The 26,550-nt window shown below is 57.5% G+C and overlaps 2 protein-coding genes across 4 annotated transcripts in view; one reads left to right on the top strand and one right to left on the bottom strand.

Moving 5' to 3' along the window:
• Positions 1-7,430: 7,430 nt before the first annotated feature.
• Cdc42ep4 (CDC42 effector protein 4) lies at positions 7,431-25,446 on the top strand. 3 transcript variants are annotated; one of them, XM_048365268.1, is made up of 3 exons: positions 7,431-7,571; positions 9,366-9,371; positions 24,056-25,446. In XM_048365268.1, exon 3 carries the CDS (start codon positions 24,110-24,112, stop codon positions 25,148-25,150), a length of 1,041 nt encoding a protein of 346 aa, XP_048221225.1. In that variant the 5' UTR covers positions 7,431-7,571; positions 9,366-9,371; positions 24,056-24,109; the 3' UTR covers positions 25,151-25,446. The 3 variants fall into 3 exon arrangements, with proteins under 3 accessions (XP_048221225.1, XP_048221227.1, XP_048221226.1); XM_048365270.1 differs by lacking the exons at positions 7,431-7,571; positions 9,366-9,371 and adding an exon at positions 8,423-8,466 and having other exon boundaries at positions 24,086-25,446; XM_048365269.1 differs by lacking the exons at positions 7,431-7,571; positions 9,366-9,371 and adding an exon at positions 8,548-8,591 and having other exon boundaries at positions 24,014-25,446.
• The window catches only part of C17H17orf80 (chromosome 17 C17orf80 homolog), a 43,859-nt gene continuing 29,667 nt past the window's right edge, over positions 12,359-26,550 (bottom strand). The window contains exon 4 of the mRNA XM_048365262.1: positions 12,359-12,863. Within this exon, the coding sequence (XP_048221219.1) occupies positions 12,712-12,863 (152 nt within the window). The 3' untranslated portion in view covers positions 12,359-12,711. The remainder of the gene's footprint in view (positions 12,864-26,550) is intronic.

Genomic DNA, 26,550 nt, shown 5'->3' with positions numbered 1-26,550 from the left:
ACCAGTCCTGCAGACACGGGGGCTGTGAATCAGAGGCCGGGCTTCATTCTGCAGCCATTGTGGCTCCCCGGTGGGGGGGGGGGGGGGGAGCCGGAGAGGCCACAGGGAAATCTCTATACAGTTCTTTTTGGGGTGAGGGGCACACCCTCAGGCACTGGGGTGGGTGGTGGGGAGCAGAGCAAGAACCTGTGGGGATGAAGGGCTCCACACTGACTGGCCTCAGAAGAGTCAGGGGACACAGGAAGGAAGTGGGCCACTTGGTAAAGCCCTAAAGAGGGCGGCTCTGGGTGGATCCGCTGCCAAGGCAAATGACATCCCAGCCTGTTCACCTTCTGATTTTGCTAGACTCTAAAGTCAAGTTTATGTAAATCCCCATTATGCTTAAATACTAGCAACTAAAAAGTATGTATTTTTTAAAAAAAACGTGGTTGCGACAGATTGTAGCTACTAAAAGTAGCCGCAACATCTATCTTTTTTTTTCCCCCCTTAGTTGTACTAAGGGTTGAACTGAGGGCCTTGTGCTTGCAAGGGAAATGCTCTACTCCCTGAGCTAACACCCTTAGTCCCTCATTTTATATACGTCTCACGCGGCTCCCATCAAAAGGTAGGCGGCAATCCGGGAGTCTGTGGTACATGCCTGTAATCCTAGCTACTCAGAAGGCTGAGATCTGAGGAGCAGGGTTCAAAGCCAGCCTGGGCAGGAAAGTCCATGAGACTCTTATCTCCAGTTAATCACCAGAAGACCGCAAGAGGTGCTGTGGCTCAAGTGGTAGAGTACTAGCCTTGAACTGAAGAGCTCAGGGACAGTGCCCAGGCCCAGAGTTTAAGCCCTATGACCACCACCACCAACAACAAAAGACCCAGTACTGACAGAGGGAGGATGAAGGGGAGGAGGAGGAAGAGGAATACCATTTTCTGTAAGGTTCCATGGCATTGATTTATGATAGATTCCGTTGTAAAGACCCCAAGAATCCTCATCTTGGCCTTGTGCTCCTGATGCCTTTCAGCAACCTTGGATAAAGTTTGGGTTTCTGGGGACTCTGGGTGCCAGGACATTCTTGGACCCTCAGAAATTCTGCTGTTCTGGGCCTAGGGCCTTCTGCCCCCGACTCCTCAGTACCACCTTACCTAATGTGTCTCTTGCCTTTAACCACCACTGCTTCTGAGTAACACGGCTGGTGGAGATGAAGAAAAGGAGCATCCTGGAGCAGAAGCCAGCCCACTGGGATGTGTAAATTAGCCTTGACATCGGATTCGGATGAGTTATTGTTATGATTCAAAAGTTCCTTGGGACCAAAGAGACACACAGGCACATGCACGCACACACACACACACACACACAGAGCACACATGCACATGCATGCACACACGTGCCAAGACTACACTTAGGAAACTGAAAACTCTGGAATGAACAACAAGAAGGGACAAAGACTCCAGGCCCCTTCTCCTCCACTCCTTTGAAACTATTGGCATAAAGCAACATCTCACTGACAATCAGTTCTGGGCAGATTTGCCTAGAGGAGCAAGATGTGTGTGTTGTGTGTGTGTGTGTGTGTGTGTGTGTGTGTGTGTGTGTGTGTGTGTGTGTACTGGTCCTGGGGCTAGAACTCAGGGCCTTGGCATTGTCTCTTAGCCTTTCTACTCAAGGAAGGTACTCTACCACTTGAGCCACAGCTCCACTTCTGGCTCTTTGCTGGTTAACTGGCAGTAAGTCTCATAGACATTCTTGCCCTGGCTGACATCACGCCACAATCCTCAGATCTCAGCCTCCTGAGTAGCTGACTGCAGGTGTGAGGCACTGGTGCTGAGTAACAGGTGTCTTCTATAGCCTCTTGTGGAGGGGCTCAGCTTTCTATGCCCACCCAAAGCCCAGAACCAAACAGGCCAGGGTAGCACAGAAGTACCACAGCATCAGCCTGAAGGTGTAGGATCTTTGGGACTCAGCAGGAAGAAAGAAGGGTGAACATGAGAGCACCCGCACCCATCTCCCGCCTTGAGAAGGCGGCTCCTTTAAGTGCTTGGACTGTCCAGACAGGGGTGTCACATCACATAGAGGCAGAGGGGATGCTGAGTGATGCCTTCAGCTCCTATCAGCTTCTCCTCCACCCCCGAGGCCAGCACTGAGCTCCAGGAAGGGATTTCCTTGACAGTGGCCAAGGTAGTGATTTTAGCCAGCCCTGACTATCCTTCTAGGAAGTGCTTCCAGGCAGAATGAGTCTCCTTGAAAGGACACTGAATCTTCCTGGGCAGATGAGGGTCTGCCTGGTAAAAGATGGTGCCCAGGCACCCTGGCAACCCCCTCCCCCCACCCCGCCCATCAGCATAGTGGCAAGACTGTGCACGCTCCAGTTGGAATCATCCGTCTTGACTCGCAGGGCTTACAGTGAGACTTGGCTGCTCGGCTTTCTTCACCTCGACTTCCCAGCTGTGTGCAATCCTTGGCAAGCTATTCGCTCTTCTGCGTTTTATGTATTTTTATTTTCTTGCAATACTGGAGTTTGAATTCAGGGCCTTGTGCTTGCTAGGCTGACACTCTACCACTTGAGCCATGACTCCAGCCCTGTTTTGTTTTTCTCCCCCCGCCCCTTTCTGGTTATTCTGGAATTGGAGTGTCATAGCTTCTATTACCTGAACCAGCCTCAAATTGTATTCCTCTGGATCTCAGCCTCCTGAATAGCTAGAATTCCAAGCACGAGCCACTGTCATTTGGCTGTCTTCTCCGTTTCTAAACTGAGAAATGAGAATCATGACCACAAGTGGTCCATAAATTTGAGGTGCAGAATCTATAACATTCAGTGAAGGACTCAGTAAGTAGATAAAGCATTCCATAAGCCATCCTGCCTTTTCTGGAAGTCCCCCTTGAGCCTCTAGCTGGGAGAGGGGAAAAGGCCGTTTCCAGATACTAACAATGGCCTTCCTCCCCGCATCCCCATCCTTTCCATCCTCCAGAGGCCCCGGAGGCTCCTGGCTCAAGGACTGTCCTCCAGCCATCCCTGCACAGAGATAATGGCTGAAGGCCAAGCCCCTCTGGGGGAGCCCACCAGCATCCGTACCAGAGGCCCAGGCCTTGGTTCTCAGTAGTAGAGGCTTGCATGAGATTCCACTCTCCCAGCATAGCAAAAAGAAAAGAAGAAAACGCCCGCCTGTGAAAAGAATGCTAATAATGCTTTTCTGTTTTAGGTCAGTTCTGGGAAACACAAATAGGGATGATGAGCTCTTCTGTGCAAAGACTTGCAAGGATAGACACTAGGGATCAAGTCTGCTGTAGGTTGAACCGTCCCCCTCGCTGTGGCCTGAACTCCGTGCTGACCTCTGACCTCACCGGAGGTGGGCGCCCACATGGTTTCCATTACACAGATGAGAAAACTGGTCCTGCCCTGGAGCTCAACTGACTTCCCTCTTTCCCCATTCAACTGACAGTGGGCATTCAAACGGAGGGTCGGGAGGCCCCAGGGCCTGTGCCACTCTCCCAGGCCCGTGGAGTCGGTGACATCAGGGCTGGCTTGTCTCACTTCTGGCTGAAGCTCGCTAGAGACCTGGGTTCACTCAGAACCCTCCATTCGGAGGTGGGAGGAGGCTACATCCAAGACTTATGGTCTTGCCAGGGAGCTAGTGGTTCATGCCCCTGTAATTCGAGCTACTCAGGAGGCTAAGATCTGAGATTGAGGGTCACAGCCAGCCAGGGCAGAAAAGTCCATGAGATGCTTTTTTTTTTTGCCAGTCCTGGGGCTTGAACTCAGGGCCTGAGCACTGTCCCTGGCTTCTTGTTGCTCAAGGCTAGCACTCTACCACTTGAGCCACAGCGCCACTTCTGGCTTTTTCTGTGTATGTGGTGCTGAGGAATCGAACCCAGGGCTTCATGATGCTAGGCAAGCACTCTACCACCAGGCCACCTTCCCAACCCTCCCCCCACTTTTTTTTTTTTTTTAATGCCAGTACTGGGGCTTGAACTCAGGGCTAGGGTTTTTTGTTTTTTGTTTTTTGTTTTTGTTTTTGTTTTTTTTTGCACAAAGTTGGCATTCTAGAACTTGAGCTTCAGCTCCATTTCTGGCTTTTGTTTGGTGGTTACTTGGAAATAAGAGTCTCTTGGACTCATGGAAGCCTGCCTGGGCTGGCTTCGAACCCCAATCCTCTGGTCTCCGCCTCCTGAGGAGCTAGCATTATAGGCGTGAGCTCCCAGCACCCAGCTCATCCTTCTTTGAGTGGAGCTCAACCCCAGAGGCCCCCTAACCTAGACGGGGGCATTTCTCCAGGTCCAGGGCTTCTGCAGCAGTAGCCTCTGTACCACCTGAGCCGTATAGCTGTGGGCTCTCCCGCCCGAGCTGCCGTTTGGCAGGATGCCGAAGCCTGAAGACAGACAGCAGAACTCATCCTCTGTGGCTTCAGGCTAGCTTAAGGGAGAGAAGCAGGCCCTGGCCTCTGCTCCTTCATTCCTCTGGCCCCCTGCGCTGCAAACACGCCGGAGACACCCTCTGATCCCCAGGGAGCCCAGGGACACCTGCTGCCTTGCTCTCCAGGGTGCCCTGCCTCCCCCCACCCCAGCTCCCTCAGAGGGTGGGATTCCTGGACTGAGAGCCTCAGCAAAAGCTCCCCAGACCCGGTACTTCTTTCTCCTCCCCCCCTAAAGAGGGAGTAGGGCTTACCCTGAGCCCCAGGAGCTCTCCAGGGCTTCGGCAGAGGTTGGCCCAGCCCCTGTGGAACGACTCCAGGTGGTTCCCCAGAACAGGGAACCCAGGAGTGAAAAGCCTTGGGTCCTGAGGCAAGAAAGTGAGTCAGCACTGGGCGAGGCCCCAGCTTAGGGTTCCAGACTTGGGTCGCCAGGCTCCACCTGCAAAATACATTGGGCCCTGGTGACACTTTGAGGTATCCGTTCCAAAACCATCCCTATCTCATCTAGGGGAGGGGGGGTCAGGATAAAGATGTGAAGACGTAGGTTTCTCTTGGGAAGGGGCCTGGGAAATCAGTCTGTTGCAAAATGCAAAATAAGGACCAGTGGGTGGGGTCTCGTGATAGAGTCCCTACCTAGCACATGCTGGGGCTGGGGGTTAGATCCCCAGCACTAAAGGGGAAAAAAAAATAAATAGGGGACTGGGATGGAGAAAAGGAAAACGATCTGCCCAGAGCCGCCGTACTTTCTGGCAAACACTAGTAAAATGAGCGGTGTCTGTAAGGAAATGGAATTAGTCAACCCACTTAGCGCTGGGCAAAATAACATGAGCTAAAATTTTGTTCTTAACAAACACTGGGAATTAGTCGGGGGAGGGGGGAGAGGTTGGCCCACAAAACTGCACGGATTACGCATGCCCAGGTCCCAGAGGCAGGCCCCAGCGGCAACGTGACAGGTAGAGACACTCGCCCAGGCCTAAAGGATTATAGGTCAGGTAATACCAAGGGTGCACTTAAGACCTCAAATCCTTCCCCACAGTCTGCGGCTTAGAGCTCACCAGAAAGTTTCAGGTAGGCATTCAAGCTTCCAGTTTTTTCACCTGGTTAATTTCCTCTGATTATCCCACATGGCAGTGAAACCTTGGAGCCAATCCCACCACAGCAGGGAAATGAACCCTCTCTTTTAGTGATGCCCCATCCCCCAGGGTCCAAAAGACACCAAGTACTCCACCCCAGGATAGTTAAGTGTCCCCTCCACAGGGAGGTCCCGGCTTGTCTGTGACCCCAAAGGTCAACCCCAGCAGAGCTTAAGTGTTTGTGAAAGGTGCTTGAATTTGAATAAGGGGCTGAGGAATTACAAAGGACCCCGGGGGCGGGGGGGGGGGGGGGGGGGAGGGGGGGAAGGCTTAACTGATAAAAAATCTAAAGTTAGAGACCAAAACGACTGGAAAAGAAAGCAGCCCCAGCTAGAAGCCAGAGAAGGCCCAGCCCAGAACCAGCCATCTGTGTGGGGGCAGAGCTGAGCACAAGGCCAGACTGCTAAGTGACCTGCAGGCAAAAGTCTTTCCTCTACACCACCTAGAGGGAAAAGACTGTCCCCTGGGGTGAGAAGAGGACCCAGAGCTCCCTTCCCCTCTAGAGAGGGACAGCTGTCTTCTCCTAGGTTGGGTTGCCGGGGCTGGGGAGGAACAAAATTACTACTTGCCAAAGAACCAAGAAAGTAACTGGAAGCTGCAAAAACCAGTGGGACACCCGCCCTCTGTTCCTTGCTACTCAGGAGGCTGACATCTGAGATTGGGGTTCAAAGCCAGCCCCAATATACAAATCCATTCATTATCTCCAGTTAGCCAGCAAAAAGGTGGAAGTGGAGCTGTGGTTCAAAGTGGTAGAGTGTCAGCCTTGAGTGATAGGAATCTAAAAGAGAATAGCCTGGCCCTGATGTAAAGGCCCATTAGGGAGGGGGCGATGGAGGGGGCTAAAGAACAAACAAAAAAAAAGTTATTGGGCCATCTGGTGCCTTTCTTAGGCTTTTGACTCTAATGCAGGACTTGTAAGTCAAAGGTGAATCCACCAGTATTCCTCTCCGGGTCAATTAAGAACAAGCTACTTCATTTTCCAGCATTCACAAAACCCCTTCCAACACCTCCTATCTGGGGCCTCGGGACCACCTCCGGGTGAGCTGGGAGAGGAAGGAACCGCCCCGGCTGCTGGGGTCACCCAAAGAAAGAGCCCGGAGTCGGGAGGGGGCGGAGAGGGAAGGTGCAGGCGCTTGGGGCCAGAGAACTTTCACTGCGCGGGTTCCACTTTCCTTCTGCTGAACGTTTGGCCCGGATCAATCACAACTGGGAATCGTTCCCTCCCCAGAGAAAGAGAACCCAACTTCCTGCTTCCCGTTGGACCGGGCCCTGGGATTTCCTGGCTCCCGACGTTCACTTAGGCAAGACGAAGCCCCCAGAAGGTGCTTGGGGACCAAGCCTGGGGCTGGCTACGGGGCGATCAAAGCGGGGTCCGCCCCCCCTCCCCGGCCCCCGCCCTCCCCGCGTCCCGTGCCCTGCCTGGCCTCCTGACTAGGCAGGCTCTCCCAGCCCCTCAGCTTGCAAGGAAGACACCCCGGGGCCGGCATCCACGCCACGGGCGGCCCGTCGTGAGGCCTAGGGGTGGGCGGCTGGCCCCGCAGGGGGGGGGGGGGAGGAGCGGGAGCGAGGCACGCCACCACCGGGGCTGGGGTTTCTTCGTGTCATTGTTCAAAATGGGGAAGGAGAAGCGGAGAGAGACGCGCGGCCCCCCCCCCCCCCGGTTCTGGGGGAAGCCCCCTCACTCACTCCGGGGGGGAGGGGGTGCTCGCGGCCCGGAAGCCTGGCCCGCTCGGGCGCCCCGCACCGAGCACCGCGAGTGTCAGATTTGAACGCCGCAGGCCGAGCGGGCCGGGCCGGAGTCGGCGGCCGCCATTGGCTGCGGCGGCGGCGGGCGTGACTTCCGCGCGGGGGCGGGGGGGGGCCCGGGCGGAGGAGGAGAGGGGGGCGGAGCCGGGGAGGGGCGTGTCCCGGCGGCACCCGGGACCCGGGGCCCGGGAGCGGCGGGAGGGAAACCAACGCGGGCGCTGACATGGGCGGCCGGCCCCGCCGAGCCCACCGAGGGGAGCGCGCCGCCGCGCCCGCCGCGCGCTCGGGCAGCCGGCGACCCAGGTAGGCCGGGGAGGAGGGGAGGGCGCGCGCCCGACCCCCGAGGCGGTGGATCGGATGGAAAGAGCCGAGGACCGGGGCGAGGGGGCCCGCGGGCCGAGGACGGGGGGAGCAGAGACCCCCCCTCCTTGGAGGTGGGGGGCGTCTCCTAGGGCTTCTGGAGATGGGGATCCGGGACGGCGGGGTGTGTGTGGGGGGGGCCCTCGGGGACCCGGGATCCGCAGCCACACACCGCGTCCCAGAGAAAGACAGGGTGGCGGCGAGCCGGGCGCAGCTGCGGTCGCGGGGACTCGGTTCCCCTGGCCCAGCCTAGGGTCCGCGGGGCTGGACGGGGGCGCCGCGCGGCTCGGGGTGGGGGAGGCAGGTTTGGAAGGTTCCCCCCACTCCGCCCGGCCCAGGAATGGGGTGTGGGCGGCCTCCCGAGGGGGTGTGCGCGCCGAGTTTTCGGGAATGGGAGCCCGATGACTCGCCGGTGGAGGCGGGAGCGGGCACTCTCACTCTCGGACCCGCCCTGCAGCGCCCGCCGCCCCGGGTCACCGGCCGGCCCGCCCGGGAGAAAGAAGGGAAAGGAGCTCCGGGGACCGGAACAGCCCGGGGAGAGAATATCCCCCGCCTGCCCGCCCCGCCTCCCGGGGAAGACGTCCAGGCCGAGGCCCAGGCTCCTGGCGTCGGGGTGCGGCCCCGCGGAGCTGGGGAACCCCCCTCCCCCGCCCCATTTTTGGAGCCGGGGAGGCTGATGGCTTTGCACCCCACCGGGGTCCCGGAGCCCCGCGCTCGTGGCCGAGTCGCTGGCCTGGGAGCGGTCGGTTAATGATTTAACCGCCGGCTGGCGACGGTGGCGTTCGGGTCGCGGGCCCGGGCTCCACCTCCCCGCCCCCTGCGGCGCCCCGCCCCCCGCCCCCCGCCCTCCTCCCCCCTCACCCCCCCCCCCCGCCGGCGTGGGTTCGGCCCGGCCCCCTGTGGCCGGCGGTGGGGTCCCGGGAGCTGTCCTGCCTGCTGGGGAGGGCATCCTGGCTGCTGCGGGTGAGTGCCTGGTCCGGGAGGGCTTCCTGGGAGAGGAGCGAAGCGTGTGTGTGTGTGTGTGTGTGTGCGTGTGTGTGCGTGTGTGTGTGCGTGTGCGGGGCGGGGGGAGGTGCTCGCTGCTAACTCAAACCAGGCTCCTGTGTTTGCCTAATGCCGTACGGGCAGCCTGGGCTTTGGAACTTTTTTTTTTTCTCCCTGGGAAAATGAAGAGGGGAGCGGATACAATGCTTGTCTTTTCTCCTTGTCTGGAAACTTGTCTCTCCCCCCCCACACCCCACACACACCCCGCCCCTCACCTCTTGCAATCTGACCAGCTCTCATGCGTGCCCCCCGGCTGAGCCAACAGCACCCACTAGGGAAGAGAGTCTTTGGAGGAGGCTCGACTGAAAAGCCCCCTTGCTCTCTCTAGAAGGGGTTGGGGAGCTAAATGGAGAATGTCCCCCTCCTTACCCCCTTCCCATCCCCCCCCCCAGCAGCCATCTGGACCAGAGAAAGCCCCTACACACACACACACACACACACAGCATAAACAGTGAGAGGCCCCGTGTAGGGGGCTCTGCCTCACAACTTCCTGCCGTCTGGGTGTGTAATAACTCACGGGCAGCTCCCGCCCTCTTTCTGAGGCTGGGCTGGAGGAGGGGACCACCAGCAGGATGGGCTGAATTTTAAGAGAACAAAGAACAGGGCACAAAGGAAAGGGGAGCTGAGCTGAGGCTTTTCTCCCAGAAATGGGGGTGTGCTGGAGCAGAGCCAGCCCCCCCTGCCAGCCCTCAGGAGCCCGTGAGGGGCACCCCTCCCCCCAAGGCTGTATGGAGCCCCCACCAGGATCTTGTGAGGTGCCATCCCTGCTGGGTATCCGGGACCCTGCCGAGAGCCCGGTGCCCTGTGAATTGCTCTCCTTCCTCTGCCCTCATGGCCCCTTACTGTGGTTTATCTCTGAACTTGGACTTGGCCCCTCCCAGCCCTCCTTCAGGTGGCAGCCACTGACAACAAGGTGGAACCCTGGAGATTTGGAGGGAGTCTTCCCAGGGGTCCTGGGGATTCCCGCCTCCCGAAACTATGATGGAGTGACCTTGCTGTGAAACAGTGGAGATTTGGGGGTGTCTCAACACCCAGGGTCTTCTGGGGTTCACAGGGTTGCCGCTCACTCAGGACTTAATGCTCACGCTCTGGCTGAGCATTTCCTCCATTCCTGCCTTTCTCTCTCCCCTGATTTCCCATGTCCCCCCTACCCCCAGTGCCTGTCCTGGCCCCTTGTACACCCAGGCTACTTCTGTCCTCTTGCTTCTTGGGACTGACTGGCCAGGCCCGGAACCAGGAATCCAGCAAGTCTGAGAATTATCTAGAAAGCAAGGAAGCAAGAGGTGAACTGGGCCCATGTGAACCTGAGAGCAGAATCCTAGCCTCTTCTGTTCCAAGTCAGAGAGAAGGGTCTTTGGGTTGGCTGGGGCTCAGGGGGTCAGGTCCCTTCCCTTCCGGAGTGGCAGATCTCCACTGCCGTGACTGGTTGTGCCCAGCTGGGGCAGGCAAGGTGGTAGATGGTGCTGGTGTCTCCCTTTATCCCCGCTCCCAGCCAACTTAGACCTGGTTGGGAGTTTGGAAGGGTCTGAAGCGAGTGTCGGGAAGGCAGTGGAGCAGGAACTCGATCCTATTGAGGCCTCTCAGAGACACATGTCCTAGTGGGGGATGGGGAGTGTGTCCCTTGGAAGACGGGGGGGGGGGGGGGGGAGAACGGGATGAAACGACAGCCAGATGCCAGCGATAAGGCTGGGGTGGAGAGCGGAGTTGAGCAATGAGCAATCGAACCCCGGGAGCCCAGAGAGCTGACCTGAGCCACATTTAGGTCTTCTGCCCTGTGCACTGATGGCTTTTCTCCTTGGTCTTGGAAAAAAAAGGGCCAAGTCCTGGAGCCGGTTGTCGGGGGGGGGGGGGCGGCGACCCCAAGAGGATCCAGACCACCAACCCCAGCAGGTACCTCTAAGGTGCTCCTGGAAGGCTGGGCCAGGTCGGCCTTGTGGGGCAGGGCTTGGGCAGTAGTTCTGAAAGGGCCTGGAAAGCTGGCTGCTCCGAGGCCTGCGTTGCCCTGTTCACTGTGGAGGAAGTTCAGCCACCAGCTTCCTACATGCTCTCCCCCCCCACCCCCCGCCCCAGCTTACCGCCAACTCCTGGAGGACTCCAGGGCTTCCTGCCAGCTGGCAGTCATTAGGACCCCCCCCCAGCCCCATGCCAGGGCGGCAGCATTGGCATCTACAGCCCTCCTTTGCTTGGAACGGGGAGTCTGCCTGCCAACCTGAGGAATGAGCTCCCTTTTGGGGCTCCCGTGAGTGGTTTGAGGGGTATCATGAATGCATACCCCTGACATTTCTCCCCTGCTCATTCATTCATGTCGGGGGCTTGGGGTCTGCAAAGCCCCAGCCTTGAGCCAGAAGGACTCCCCGACCCCCGTGGGGGCTCCAGCCCCAGTGGCTTTGGCCCTGTGCTTCGGTCATGGGGTGGGGTCTCCGCCTGCTCTCTTCGTGGGTGTCCTGCAGTAATCGGATTTGTTCTGGAGCTCCAGGTGCCAATTGTCCCACTTGTGACAAGGAAACCAGCTCCTAGTTCCAGCTTCTCTTTCCCTGTCCCTCCCTCCCCTCTGCCCTTCAGGCTTCTGCCCCAGGCCCCACTCCTGGCAAACCTCCTTTCCTGACTGCTTCGCTGGCCTCTGGCTCTGGAGCCAGGGAGAGCACCCCAACCCCCAGCCTTCCAGGGGAAGTTGACAGCTCCATCCAATGCAGGAGGGGTGGAGCCTAAAGAGTCCAAAGGCCTCTAGGTGCTTAGCAGCCAGGGGCACATGAGTAGAGTTCTCTCTGGACAAACTCAGTGGATGCAGAGGAGTCACTGTGATTGTGTGCCTTGTTTATGAGGGGAGGGGGAAGGAAAGCACGAGGGGGGGAGGGGTCTCCACCCCCACACCCCCCCCCCAGATTCCTGAGCTATCTCTTTTTCTTTATCATCTCACTCTTATCAAACAATCTGAAGGAACTTAAGTCCTGCCTGCTGAAGGCCAGGCTTTTCCATCCCGCAAGGCGGGAGGGGGGGGTGGGAACGGGGGTTGTGTCAAAGGGTAAAGAGCACTGGTGAAACCAAGCTGGTGGCTGATCCTAGCTACTCTGGAGGCTGAGATAGGATCTCGGCTGCTGTTTGAAGCCAGCCCCAGGCAGGAGACTGGGAGACTCATCTCCAATTACCCACCCAAAGGCCAGAAGTGGAAGGGTGACTCAAGTGGTGGGACTTTGAGTTTTCAAGCCCCAGGACCTGCACGAAAAAGGGAGGGCGGGGGGGGGGGGGAGAGAAGCAAGTATAGGGCTGCTGAAAGAGAAGGTGGACTCTGTACCTGGGCCTGCGTGGTTTGGAGGTCCTGGGCAGCCCTAGGACTTGGCCCATGCTGTATTCTGGAACCTTTGGGATGGTGTGTGTGTGTGTGTGTGTGTGTGTGTTTGCACCATGCTGTTGTGGATCCTGTTAGAGCTTGGGGGGAGTGGCAGCGGCCACAGTGTCTCTGGGTGTTTTGGGCTGCAAAGCGTGTGCCCACCCAGAGTCCCAGCCTCCTGGGCATAGCACACAGGCGGTGGTCACCTCTGCTTCACACATGTTGGCTTATCTAATCCTTCCAGGTGATCAGTTGCGTTAAAAGCTTGTGAGGAGCAGCAAGCCAGCTAGCCTGTCACCTTGGGATCCTGCCTCTTTGACACTTAAGCTGGTGCAGGGCCAGGACGGAAGGTCCTGCTCTGCCCCTGGGGAGGGAGCCAGCCCACCGACCCCTCAGGCTCCCTCTGGAAAACCCCAGAGTACCCTGGGGGGGGGGCCCCCTCTCTCGCAGGCCGGGCGCTGCTGGTTCCTAAGAGAAGCAAAGTGAAACCAAACGGGCCTGGCGGATCTAGTTACAAGCACAGCGGCTTCCTTCTGAGACCAGCCAAGGAGCCTGGCTGTCCAGCCCGGGGCAACTGTCCTGCAAGGGGACAATCTGGCCCACAGCCAGGCGGCACCTTTCCTCTGTTTCCTGCTGGTGGCCGTGGCGCTCTCCGGGAAACACACGTTTCCAGGAAGAACCACGCAAACAAAGTTTCCGGATGCCCTCGAGTCACTGGGTCCCCTTGACTCCTTTGGTTGGGTGTTGCTTCCGGTCCCTCTCAGGCCTTGGCTCCTTTCTCTTCCTTTCTGGGCCATGCACATTCCCAGGTGGTGGGTGAGGGAAGCTTTCTTCTCCCTGTTGCTTCCTTCCTTCAGATGGTTCTGGAATGGAGATGGAGATGAATGCAGGACAGAGAGGAAGGAGCCTCTAGGCAAGAGTTCCTGGCCGGATGGGCCTCCCAGGAGAGGCAGCTGGTTTCTGTGTCTAGATTAATCTGTATTTCCTCCAGAGGGATGAGGAGAGAGGAATGGGTGCTCAGACCAGGGAGATCTTGTTTGTTTGGTTCTTGTGCCAGTACCGAGACTTGAACTCAAGGCCTGGGCACTGTCCCTGAGCCTTTTCGCTCAAGGTTAGCGCTCTACCAGATAGCTCCACAGCTCCACTTCTAGCTTTTTGCTGGTTAATTGGAGATTGGAGTCTTAGGGATTTGTCTACCCCCCACTGGCTTTGAACCATGAGTCTCAGATCTCTGCCCAAACCACCAGAAATACAGCCTTTCAAATAAATGTTTAGGGCCAGGTTTTGATTACCAGCTGAATGAAAACAGACCATGTGGTACATGCTTGGCTGAGCAGCTCCGGTAAATGCTAATTCTTCCTCCTACTTCCTCTGTGACCTGGGGCCTGGGGAGTTACTGCCTGGTGCAGGGGGACTGGCTGGTGCATGCGGCCTGACCCTGTCACTACCCCCCCAGCACACACACATCCTTCCCCCAGCCCTCTCATTACAGATCAGCACTTCCCCTAGCCTGGATTCCTCCCCTCCGTCTCCCCAGCAAGCAAAGGGTCAAGGATCCGAGCTATAGTGTGTTCCAGATCATAGCCCAGCTGAGTTTTTGGCCTCATTTTCTTGGTGACAGGAAGGATCGTCGATTCAGGGCGGTGGAGAAATGGCTGTAGGATCCATAGTGAGCATGGCCGTTAGTGGAAACAGCCCAAGGACAGGACTTGGGGGTGGGGGGCAGGGGGTGGTAGAGCACTTGCCATGTGTGAGGCCCTGGCTTTGATCCCTGGCATCCCCACCCTACCCCTGCCCGCCCCAAATAGAAGGCTTCTCATGCTTGTAACTCAAGTCTTCCCCTCCCCCTATTTGGTTTTGTTGGTTATGGGGCTTGAACTCAGGCCTGGGCCCTGTCCCTTAGCTTTTACGCTCAAGTCTGGCATTGTACCACTTGAGCCACAGCTCCACTTCTGGCATTTTGCTGGTTAATTGGAGATAAGAGTAAGAGTCTCACAGACTTTCCTGCCTGAGCTGGCTTCGAACTGTGTTTCTCAGATCTCAGCCTCTCCTGAGTAGCTAGGTAAAGGCTCCAAAATACTGTCATTTCTATCACTTAAAAATCATCCATAGGCATGGTGCCATGCCCCTGCAATCCCAGCTCCTTGGGAGGCAGAGGTAGGAGAATTGCGGGTCCCAAGCCAACGTAGGTTAAAGGTAGCTGCCTAGCAAAATTAAGGCCCCGAGTTCAAACTCCAAGAGAAACTTTTTTTTTTAAATTGCTGTCTTCAAAATCCAATACTTATTTATATCAATAGCACATTTCAATTTGGATGCTCAACTTCATAAATACTTGATTAGTATTTTGGGTTTCACAGAATTTACCATTGAAAACAGATTCACATGGAAGTTTTTCCAACTGTGCTTAAATTTTCCCATCAAATGCCTCAAGCATCCACTTCCAATTTAAGATCATTAAATTAAACAAACTTAAAAATTCAATTTGCAAGTTACACTAATTACTTTTTTTTCCTTTTTTTTTTTTTTTTGCCAGAACTGAGGCTTGAACTCAGGGCCTATCCCTGGCTTCTTAACCACTTGAGCCACAGCTCCGCTTCTGGCATTTTGGTGGCTAACTGGAGATAAGTCTCACAGACTTTCCTGCCCAGACTGACTTTGAACAATGGATCCTTAGATCTGAACTTCCTGAGTAGCTGGGATTGCAGGCATGAGCCGTTTGCGCCCAGCTTAAGGAGAGAGGGAAAAGACAGGGAGGATGCTAGTTGAAGGCTAGCCTAGGCCAACAATTCACGAGACCCCCTTCTGGACCCCTCCTCAACCAAGAGCTGGGCATGGTGGTCCATAGCTGTCATTCCAAGCTACATGGAAGGATCAACGTTCCAGGTCCGTCCAGGCCCCCAAAAAGTTGGTAGGCCTCAGTTTTCAGCAGAAGGTGAACAAGGTGGCACGTGCCTGTCATCCCAGCTACTGTGGGGAGCATGAAAGGACGATGAAGGTCCAGGCGTAGGCCCCCGCGAAAGTGAGTCCCCGTCTCAAAACAACCAGTGCAAAAAAGCGAGCTGGATGCGTCTGTGGCCTGACCTAGCAAACGTGCTGATGCCCTGAGTTTAAACCCTAGTATCTCAAGACAGAAAAGACTGCCAGGAACAGAGCTGCTTCCTGTGAGTAGCCACTGCACATTATGTTGACAATTGTAGCAATGTGACGGGAGGAGGGGATGGTCCTCAGTTGTAGATAACGTGGCCCTGTCTGCTTACAGGGCCCCGGAGAGTCAGTGGCGAGGTCCGCCAGTGTGTGAGGCAGCGCAGGGGCAAAGCCGACGGTCAAACATGTCAGAAGACGTGACAGAAATGGTGCGGACAGTTGCTTTCTCCCTTGCCAAGCATGGATGGCTGAGCAGCCCACTTTGTCTTGAAGCATGTCAAGCACGGAGTGACATCTGGGGCCTCACCAGACCTGGGGCCTGCCCGACAGCTAGTGGCTGGCCCGATGGACCGGCGGGCGGGGAGGGAGAAGGAAGCACCCGACCCCCCCTCCCTCCAGTGGGATTCGGAGTGAGATGGAGTCAAGCAAGGCCTGGCCTTGGGAGCCTGGCTGATCTGAGAAATGTGCAGCTCCGTTGCTAGAGAGACCCCGTCTTCTCCCTCACTGTCCTCCCACAGACCCCTTGGCGGGAGCGGGGGGGGGGGGGGCAGTCGACGGAGGGCAGCTTGGTTTCGAGGCCCTCAGTAAACAGCCTCGAGCTAGGTGCCAGTGGCTGACACGGCAATGCTGGCTGCCACCCGAGGATCGCGGATCACAGCCTGGCAGGAAAGTCTGCGCCACTCTTTATCTCCAGCGAACCGCCAAAAAAAAGCCAGAAATGGGACTGCGACTCAGGATAGAGCACCTGTCTTGAGCCCAAATTTAAAAAAAAAAAAAGGCTAAAGAACAGTGCTCAGGTCCTGAGTTCAAGCCCCCCCCCCCAGTACAAGCAAAAAATATAAATACCCAAGCAGCCTTCTCAAGACCCCCCCACTGGCCTCGCTACATGTGCACTCTCAGCTGCGGACATCTGCATAGGCCAGGCAGGAAACCAGGCTCTCCGGAGTCTGCCAGAAATGGTTTCCCATCGCTGTTTGGAGGGGGCCACGGGGGCGGCCCCTGGCCGAGCCCCAGTCTCCCTTTCTATAAGACGAGGGCAGTTAGGACCTGCGCGTCTCTGCGAGCCCTGGCCCGGCGGGCAGGCAGCAAGTCCCGGGTGGTAGGGAACGTGTTTTCAGTAGGGTGCTTGCTCCTCGTCCTGGGGTGCCCCCCCCACCCCCACCCCGACTTGAGCCGGGAAGGTAGGAGTGGCCCGACGCCCAGCCTTCACCTGCCCCGGCTATCCGACAGGATCCCGCAGGCTGGGCCCCCGTAGGCGGCCGGCCTCTAGCCCGGAGGAGCTCCAGTGTCGCTGGACGGGGGCCAGCCTCCGGTGGGGTGGGAGGGGAGTGAGCCGAGGGGGTTCACGTACCAGGAAGCAGCTGTTGAGTGAGTTCTCTGGGGGTAGTGGGGGGGTGGGGTCCTCAATCTCTCTGCTCCCTGACATCAGGCTGCTGCAGTTCTCTCTTCTCCCCCACCCCCCACCCCCAGGATGGGGGTCGCTTGTGGGGAGGAAGGAGGGAGAGGGAGGTGGAGGCATCTGAACGGTTGGGGTGCCATTCCTAGTCGTCGTCGTTTCCCCCCCCCCCTCCCGCCCCAGCCCCTCCTCGCTCCCTTGGAGCCTCGTTCTTCATGACAGCTGTTGAGAAGTGGAGAGTTTTGAGCTGGTTTTGAAATTAAAGTCTTTTCCTTAAGCCTCTGAGGCTTAGGGGTTTATTATTATTAAAACACCCTCACCACATGAAAAGGGAACTTTTTTTCTCAAAGCCAATTTTCCTCAAGAGCCTCACGTAACTTCTTGATGTCTTGGGGGGGGGGGGGGTTCCAGTCTTTGTGCATGGCGGCACGCTTGTGTGGCATTGCAAGCGCTCTACATTAACCGGCTTCCCCCCCCCCCAAACCCCCGCCCCAACACCATCCTGTGGACTTGCGGTTTGGTGAACAGCTATTGGTGATACAGACGGCCCAGCTGGCATGACAGCCTGAGAAATGGGTTGAGGAGTTTGCAGCATCTCCCCACCGCGCCCTGTTTTCTTAACCAGTCCTGTAGTACCAAAGCTTTAGTCTCTGTCCTGTCTGGTCCCGTGGCGAGCGAGGGTAGGTAGGGCCTGGCGACATTTGAGTGTGGGCTTCTCCCCCCTTCCCCTACCACTGACAGTCATTTCCAGATGCTTGAGGTAAACCACCATAGCCCACAGGTATCCCAGGATCCCATCCCGTGATCGGGGTGTGGTGGGAAGGCCCCTCCTCAGTTCTTATTTTTCAGTAACTGACAAGGCATGCTGAGTTGAGACACTGGAGCTGCATTGTGTGTGTGTGTGTGCCAGTCCTAGAACTCAGGGCCTGGGTGCTGTCCCTGAGCTTTTTTGCTCAAGGCTAGCCCTCTACTGCTTGAGCCTCACAGCTCAACTTCCAGCCTTTTGGTGGCTAATTAGAAATAAGTCTCATGAACTTTCTTGCCCAGGCTGGCTTCAAACTGTGATCCTCAGTAGCCAGGATTACAGGCGTGAGCCACGGGTGCCCCTCTTGAGGCTGCATTTTAGAACTCCTAAGGGTATGCAAAAAAAAACAAAACAAAAAAACCATTGGCACATGGGAAAGAACATTCCAGAACTGTTTACTGCTGGCCTTGTATCCACTGGTCTGCTCCTGGGATTCTTAAGTCCCTAGTGTAAACCACTGATACTCGTGTGTGCTCCCCAAACATCCTCTGATGTGCCAAAGCATCGCTAGGTTACTCTGGGTAAGCGCTATGTAAATAGTTATGCGGTATTGTTTAGACAGGTGGGGCGGGGGGTTGTCCGTACGTGTTAAACACTTATGCAATTTTTGTACTGAGTGATTTGAGTCTGAGGTTGTCTGAGGCCACGGATGTGGAGTCTATGCGTAGAGAGGGCTGACTTGTATTGATTTTTCTTAGAACACAGGAGAATGAAGCCTGTTGCTGCTGGCTCACACCTGTAGTCCCAGCGCTACTCCGGAGGCTGAGATTAGAGGATTGTGGTTAGGAGGAAACTCTGTGAGACTCTTACCGCCAATGAACCACCAAGAAGCCAGAAGTGGAGCTGTGGCTCAAGTGGTAGAGCGCTAGCTTCGTGCAAAAAAAAGCTCAGGAACAGTGCCCAGGCCCTGAGTTCCATCCCTGGACCAGCACACATATACATCTATCTATCTCTATATATATCTATACACACACACACACACACACACACACACACAATGTAATGCAGGCCTGTAATCTCAGCATTTGGGAGGCTAACCCAAGAGGATTGTGAGTTCAGTGCCAGCCTAGGCTCTATAACATGACACTGTCTCAAAAACTCAAAAACAGAAGCAAGAATTGTGTACTGCATTTACACGTATGCAGGTATGCATGTGCGTACATGTGTGCGTGCTTACATATGCACACACAGCTGCCCGATTCACACGGTAAGTGGTTTTATTCTTATTCTGTTTTATTTTTAAACGCTCTAGCACTTTGGAGAGCGCATTGCTATTTTAGCAGTGGGGCCTCGGAGTCCGCCAAAACCTGGCTTGAAGCCCTGCCCCAGGGCGAGTCCTTCAATTTGGCGGTTCCATCTTGGAAAGTCTGGTCCTACCACACCCAGGCAGTGTAAAGAGATCCTCGGCACAGATACACAACTGGTGTGGGAGTCACAACCGCGGTGTTTCACGGCCTCATCCTGGGCATTTTTATTTCTGGTCCTTGAGGCGCTTCAGGTGCCAGGTGTTTTAAGTCATTTGTAAGTTCCTCGTACAAACATCACACTCTGGGCTGATGCCGGATGGAAGGAGCTAGAAGGTTGTACTGAAGCCAATTAGAAGTCACCTCGACCTCCTCGGTGCAAGTCCTGCTCCGTGCTGGGACGGAAAGGTCTTTCTTGCTCTCACTGAGCCTTTTTTTTTTTGTCTGCCCTGGGACTTGAACTCTGGGCCTGTGCACTGTCCCTGAGCCTTTTTGTGCTCAAGGCTAGCTTTCTACCACTTGAGCCACCGTGCCCTTCCTGCTTTTTCTTAGTAGTTTATTGGAGAAAACAGTCTCCCGGACTTTTCCTGCCCAGACTGGCTTCGAACTGCAATCCTCAGATCTCAGCCTCCTGAATACCCAGGATCACAGGCAGGCGTGAGCCACCAGCACCTGGCTGAACTTTCCCGTCTTTGCTGGCTAAGCGCTCATGAGTGTTCCAGAAAGCCCTGGATCTTTTCTGCGCTGATAAAAGCCAGAGGCATTGGCCGCCTACGGGAGGCCGGGGCGGGGGGGGGGGGGGCGGCCAAGTTATTGCTGATTTTTCTTCCCTCTGACAGACACAGCTCTTCTTGCCTTCCATTTCAGCAGGATGTTGGCCTGTCCCCAGTGAGAAAAGCCAGTGACTCCCCAGGCGATAGCCAGCAGGATGCTGGGGACTTAAAGCCCCTCCCTGGAAGGCCTGGAAGGATCCCTTCCCCCGCCCTTTTCTCTCACCTACCATCAGAACCCTCCACCAACTGCAGACAAGCCCTGCGTGTGGTCCCCATCATCTCTTTCCTCCTGGAACACGTGCACGCACACACAAGGACTCGGCCTCAAACTCCCACCCTAGCCTCATGACTAAATCTCTGCTCCCCCCCCCCCCCCACACACATTGGAGGATTCCCTCCCCTGCATTGAGTCACTTGTTGCTTATGCCTGGTTTATGTAGTACCCAGAATGGCCCAGTTCCTCCCCTGCTCTGACTGGGAGGGAAGGCCCCTAGTGACCTGACCCCTGGCTACACAGTTTTCATCCTATTCCTCAAACTCCACAGCCCTGTTTCCTGCCCTGGGGCGGTTGCACACACCTGCCCCCATCTTGGATCTTGACGGAGCTGTCTCTTACCGCTTAACACACAGCCAGGGTGCCTCTGGGTGTATGTACCCCCGACATTTACTCTCTGCTTGCTCGTATCACCCTGTTTGCCTTGATACTGAGAACCGTGAGGGATTCCAGTGCTGGGGTTGGACCTTAGGGCCTCACCCACTTGCTTAGCTTTTGCCACTCAAAGCTTAAGTCATGCCTCCAGTTCAGGCTGGCTAATGGGATATAAGAGTCTCTGAGGCTTGTTGTGTCTGGGCTGGCTTCTGACCAGAATCCTTAGATTTCAGCCTCCTTAGTATCTGTCATGACATGACTGGCGCCAGGCTACAAGGAACTGTTTTATTCTACAGTGTTTATTATTGTTATAAAGGTGCTGTACAAAGGGGTTACAGTTATATCAGTCAGTAAAGAGTACATTTCTTTTTGAACAAAGCCACCGCTTCCCTCATTTTCTCTGTTTTTCCCTCCTGTCTCCACCTTCCAGTTGTACAGATTTTTGTTGTTGTTGTTTTGTCCTTCTTGGGGCTTGAACTCTGGGCCTGGGCGCTGTCCCTGAGCTCTTCAGCTCAAGGCTAGTGCTTTACCACTTTGAGCCACAGCACCACTTCCAGTTTTCTGGTGGTTAATTGGAGATAAGAGTCTCACGGACTTTCCTGCCCCGGCTAGCTTTGAACCTCGATCCTCAGATCTCAGCCTCCCGAGTAGCTGTGATTACAGGTGTGGGCCACTGGTACCCAGCTTGTATAGTTCATTTTTAACATAGTGACCAGTGAGTACCACTCCTGCGTTTGTTCACCCTTTGCCCCTCCATTTCTGTGCTATTCGACAAGTTTACACTCCCTTTACTTACCAACACAGGACCAGCTCAGATGCCCAAATCCAAATGCACAAGTCTAGTGCGCTAAACACCATGGTGTTCACAGATGTCTGTGCACCTCCTCCTGTGTGGTGTGTCTTGACTTGTGTACATCACCTTTGATGGTGGTTACGCGGTATTGTTTAGGAAGTAAGAAAGAAGCAAAAAGCCAGACACCAGTGGCTCAGCTCACGCCTGTCATCCTAGCTACTCAGGAGGCTAAGATCTGAGGATCCTGGTTCAAAGTCAGCCCAGGCAGGAAAGTCAGAGATATTCTTATCTCCAAACAACCACCAGGAAACCTGAAGTCGTGCTGTAGCTCAAAATGATAGGGTCACTAGCCTTGAGCAAAAAAGCTCAGGGACAGTGTCCAGGCCCTGAGTTCAAGCCCCACAACCAGAGAGAGAGAGAGAGAAAGAGTCTGTACATATCCAGAACAGATGGAGATTTGCCCTCAAAGATTTCCAGTCCGTGGCTGGCTGAGTCGATGGATGTAGCTTTCAGATGCAAAGGGCTGGCTGGGTCTACAGCGAGGCCGCGAATGAGGGGTTGGGAGGGGTGGCCGCCCTTGGCGGCAGCAGTGGGCAGTGAAGCATATTCACTCGGTGTGCTGGGGTGAGTCGTCGGTCAGCTCGGTCGGCTGCAGTGGGAGGCCGGACCGGCACAGGACAGCTCAGGCCTGGCTCCTGCCTTGGGCTGGGCCGCCGGGGGCTCAGCCACAGCCTGGGTATTTGAGGGGATGGGTTGATCCTGTCTGTCTGTCGAGGGGCCGCTGGTCTGGACACCGTCCGCTCTGGTGGGTGACCACCAGCCACCAGTGCGTGTGGTACGTGGAGCTTGTCCCTTCCGCCCTGGGAAGGGGCTGTGGCCAGTGGGCTGAGCCAGGAGGAAGCTGACCCTCCAGAGGCCCAGGAGAGCCAGGTAGGGCACGCGCTGCAGATCCATCTCCATTTCCTTTGCCCTGCCAGGGAGGTGGGGTGGGGCTCCACTCGGGGCGGCCGTGGGGAGCGGCCGCCTGTCCTCGTGGGCAGCCCAAGTTAGCCACTTTCTCAGCTCTGAGGCACAACTCCTGGGGGGACGCAGATCCCCGCCCCCCGAGCTGCCGCTGGCCCCAGAACATTCGGGCCTCTTGCTGGAGCAAAGAAAGGATCCCCAACACACACACCTGCCTGCCCTCCAGCTCCTTGTCTATCTTCACCCCAGCTCCAAGCTTACTATGTTCCAGGCGTGGCGGTGACACAGAACTTTCTAGACAGGGCAGCCAGGGTCCTCCCTCCTCTGGTCACTGGGCAGAGTTGTGGCGGCCCGGCAGGAGCCAGCCGAGTCCCCGCTCTGTGTGGTGGCTCCCAACTTGCTTTCTCCCGGGAAGATGAGAGGACTTGCCCCCCCGGCGGCCACCGGGTTCAGCACCCCTCGTAGGCCCTCCGCTGGGCTGCATGGCCCCCACAATGAAATGGCTGACTCAGGCCTCTTTTCGTTTCCTGGTCCTGGGGCTTGAACTCAGGGCCCAGGCACTGTCCCCTGAGTTCATGGCTAGTGCCCTACTGCCTGGCCCTTTGAGGGAAGTGTTCGCTGTGCCTTGGAGATGGGGCGGAGGGTGGGGGTCAGGCTGTTGTTGTCTGATTGTCTGGAAGTGGGGAGCAGGGAGGTAATTGGTGAGGCTGTTTCACCACCGGTGGCACTGGAGGTGGGGAGAGGGTTGTGATCAAGCTGTTCTTATCTGATTGGCTGGAGGCAGGGAGCAGGGTGGTGGTCAGGCTGTTCAGGTCCGGTTGGTGGGGGGGGGGGCGGGGGGAGGGTTTGTGGCTGCGCTGTGCTCTGCCGGCTTGGAGGTGATCCAGCTGTTCACCTGGAGGTCTGGTGGGAAAGTGGGGGAGCGGAGCCAGCCGTTGGGGTGATCATGTCATTTCTCCTGTCACTGGCGGATCTGCCCGCTGTTGTAGTGTGACTGTCACAGTGGGGGTACTTGATGGCGGGGGGGCCACCAAAATAGGGAGGTGGCATTTGGCATGGAATGAGAGCATGGGGGAGGCATGGGGAGGGCTGCTGCCCCTCACCTACTTCTTGTCACCTTGGCAAAGAGTAAGAGGTGGTTTGGCCCCACCTTGCCAGGAGTTGCGGGTGGTACCCAGGGCTCTGCCGGGCTTTCCTGAGCCCTCCCTCTGCTATCCTTTGGATTACTGACCAGTCCAGTGGCCTACAGACCCCAGAGGTGTAGGTCACTGAGGGTCTCATCCCTGCCTTTTTCCAGCCCTCATTATTGACTCATGTATGTGTGTGTGTGTATGTCTGTCTGTCTGTCAGTTGTGGGGCGTGAGCTCAGGGCCTGGGCGCTGTCCCTGAGCTTTTTTTTTTTTTGCTCAAGGCTAGTGCTCTACCACACGGAGCCACATCTCCACTTCCAGTTTTCTGGTGGTTCCCTGGGAGACGAGAGTCTCATGGATTTTGCTGCCTGGGCTGGCTGTGAACCGTGATCCTCAGATCTCAGCCTCCTGAGTGGCAAGGATGACAGGCGTCGAGCCACTGGCGCCGTGTAGCCCTGGTGATGAACAAAAGCCCCCGGGGAGTTCTGCAAGCTTGGTCTCCCTGGCCCCACAGTGAAGGTGCTCCAGGCAGGATCCTCATTTGTAGGAAACCCGGGCTGTGAGGCCGGAGAGCTGGTTCTGTGGGTCCGGGCCGCCCCACCTCAATTCTGACTCAGAAAGAGAAGGCTGCCCACGGATGTGGAGGCCCCCGGGCAGCGTCCTGTTTCCTGAGACTTGTCCGGTGCATTCCACTCTCCCTGTAGGTTGGTGACTCAGGCTGAGGTGTCTGCCAACTCCACAGGGATTGAGATTAGACAGCAGGAAGAACTTACAGCATGTCTCCAGACTGGCCACTTGGGACTTGCTGTAGCACCTTCATGTCCTTAGATGGGATGGTGTTTGCCCCCATCGGCATCCTGATTTGGGGAAGGGCGGGAAGGGGCCCCTGGCCTCCGGAAGGAAGATTTATTTCTGCCCCCAGGGTGCCGCGGGGGGGGGGCAAGCCTATAATAAGTGGGCAGAGTTAGGAAATTTGAGTGTGGGCCCGTTTCGCAGTTATTTCTGGGGGTAGGAGAGCTGGCTCCGGGTGACGGGCCCACGAGACAGATGGCGTCCAGATGCCAGCCAGCCAGCCCTGCTGACCCCTGCCTTGCCTCCCTCCCTCTCTGCCCGCAGCCCTGTGACCTCGCTGCTGTCGTCGTCGTCGTCGTCGTCGAGGGGACCGCAGCTCTGAAGAGCCCGCGCCCGCCGCCCGCGGGCCCCGCCGGCACCATGCCGATCCTCAAGCAGCTGGTGTCGAGCTCGGTGCACTCGAAGCGCCGGTCGCGCGTGGACCTCACGGCCGAGATGATCAGCGCGCCGCTGGGCGACTTCCGCCACACCATGCACGTGGGGCGGGCGGGCGACGCCTTCGGGGACACCTCCTTCCTCCACAGCAAGGCCGGGGAGCCCGACGGCGGCGGCGGCGGCGGCGAGGCCCCCGACGAGCCGGCCACGGCGGCCTCCAAGCGCGGGCTGCTGTCGCGCAAGTTCCGGGGCAGCAAGCGGTCGCAGTCGGTGACCCGGGGGGACCGGGAGCCGCCGCGGGACGTGCTGGGCTCCCTGCGGGACTCGGCGCTCTTCGTCAAGAACGCCATGTCCCTGCCCCAGCTCAACGAGAAGGAGGCGGCGGCCGAGCGGGGCTCGGGCAAGCCGCTGCCCAAGAGCCTGTCGTCCAGCCCGGTGAAGAAGGCGGACGCGCCCGGGCCCGGGGGGGAGGCGGCGGCGGCGGCGGCGGCGGGCGCCCGCCGGAACGGGGCCGCCGCCGCGGGCGCCCCGTCGGACCCGGCCCTGGACGAGCAGGCCTTCGGGGACCTGACGGACCTGCCCGTGGTGCCCAAGGCCAGCCACGGGCTGAAGCACGCCGAGTCCATCCTGTCCTTCCACATCGACCTGGGCCCGTCCATGCTGGGCGACATCCTGAGCGTCATGGACAAGGAGGACGGGTGGGACCCGGACGGCGAGGGCGAGGGCCCGGGGGGCGGCGGCGGCGGCGGCTACCGGGACCCGGGGGAGGAGGAGGAGGAGGAGGAGGAGCCCGAGGGGTGGGCGGCCGCCGCCCCCAGCCCCAGCTCGGCCCGCAGCCTGGGCAGCAGCCACGCCATGCCGGACAGCAGCTCGCTGTCGAGCGGCGCCTCGGGGCTCCCGGAGGAGCGCAGCCCGGCCTTCCGGGGGCCCGAGCCGCGGGAGCGGGCCCGCGCCGCGCCCCCGCGGCAGCCCGACAGGGAGTTCTGCTTCATGGACGAGGAGGAAGAGGACGAGATCCGCGTGTGAGGCCGCCCGCCCCCCCCACCCCCAATCCCCGCAGGAAGGAGGAGCCTCCCGCCGTCTGCTCCCCGGCCTCCACCCTCGTGTGACCCTGGACCTTGCTCCCTCCGCAGGGGCAGCCCACCAGCATGGATCCATCCTGGACGGGGCTGGCCCGCCGAGCCCCAGGGCCATCGGAGAGCTTGGGGGCAGGGGGGATGGATAGCATCGGTGCTGACTGGTTGCCTGACTTTGGGGCACCCCATTCCCACCCTCCAGTGCCTGTGCCTGTGGTCCACACAAGAATCCGCCCCCCCCCCCCCGCCCCCATCCATCCTCATCCTCGGGCCTGGCCTCAAATGGATGGCCACATGTCGGCCTGGGCTGTGGACCCTCGGTTTCTTTTTCTCTCCCGGTGTCTGGGGTGTGTGGGAAGTGTGGGAAGCAGGAGGCAGAGGGGGGGGCCACAGGCCGCAGCCCCCCCATCTCCCCTCCACCCCTGGGCTCCTCACTCGAAGCCAGCTGCCCCTTGGGCCCGATCAGGGGGGCAGCAGTGACCTGAAGATCTGTGTCCACACTAAATGCTGCCCGCCCCTTCCAGGAGAGAGGGCAGAATGGGAAGGGGGGGGGGGGCTCAGCGCCCAGGTGCCTGACTTTTCGAGAAGGGGCCCTTCCAGGGTGACAAGAGCCAGGGCACTACCCTGGGGGGGGGGCGTGTGGGGGGTGTGTTCTTTATTATCTGTGTGTTTAAATCCAAGTAGAGCAATGTTCACCACCACATTAATTAGATCCACCATCAGGAGAATGGGATCCTCATAGGAAACCTTTATACGAAGTCTCTCTCCTCTTGGAAATTCACAGTAACTGTATACTCTAGTGACGGCCCCTTGAACTACGGGGGGTAGGGTAACCCTCAGTTTTTGTGTTCTCCCTAGCTAAGCGAGGCCTGTGTAGAAAAATTCTAATTGTTTAAAAACCGAATAGATCTTTGCAGAGGTCTGGGAACGGGGAGGTTGGGGGGGGGCGGGTAGGGTGCTCCCTGGACTCCCGGGTCCCGCCCCCCCCCCCCCCCAGGAAGTGGCAGGCACTTCCTCTCTTCCCTGCCCCTCCCCACTGCTGCTAAGTCCAGTGCCCCAGGGAGGGATGCCAGATTTAGCACACACATAATCACTCACCATCAGAAGACTGGGTTTAATTTCAATTTCAGGTAACAAAGGATCTTTTCTCTTTCTGTCACTATGTCCCATGCAATATTTTGTGTTGTTTCTTTGAGACAAGGGGCTCTGTACTTGGCCCAGACTGGCCCAGGCTCTGGAGGGCCTTCTGTCTCAGCCTTCCCTAGCGCTGCCTTTTGTTCACAGGTCCAGGCCATCACACCCACCCAGTTGGCTCGCTATCTGGAACATTCTTATGTTAAAAAGTTGTTT

This window comes from Perognathus longimembris, chromosome 17, assembly GCF_023159225.1.
Source record: "Perognathus longimembris pacificus isolate PPM17 chromosome 17, ASM2315922v1, whole genome shotgun sequence".
Lineage (NCBI taxonomy): Eukaryota > Metazoa > Chordata > Mammalia > Rodentia > Heteromyidae > Perognathus > Perognathus longimembris.
This window is presented reverse-complemented; position numbering and strand designations above follow the sequence as displayed.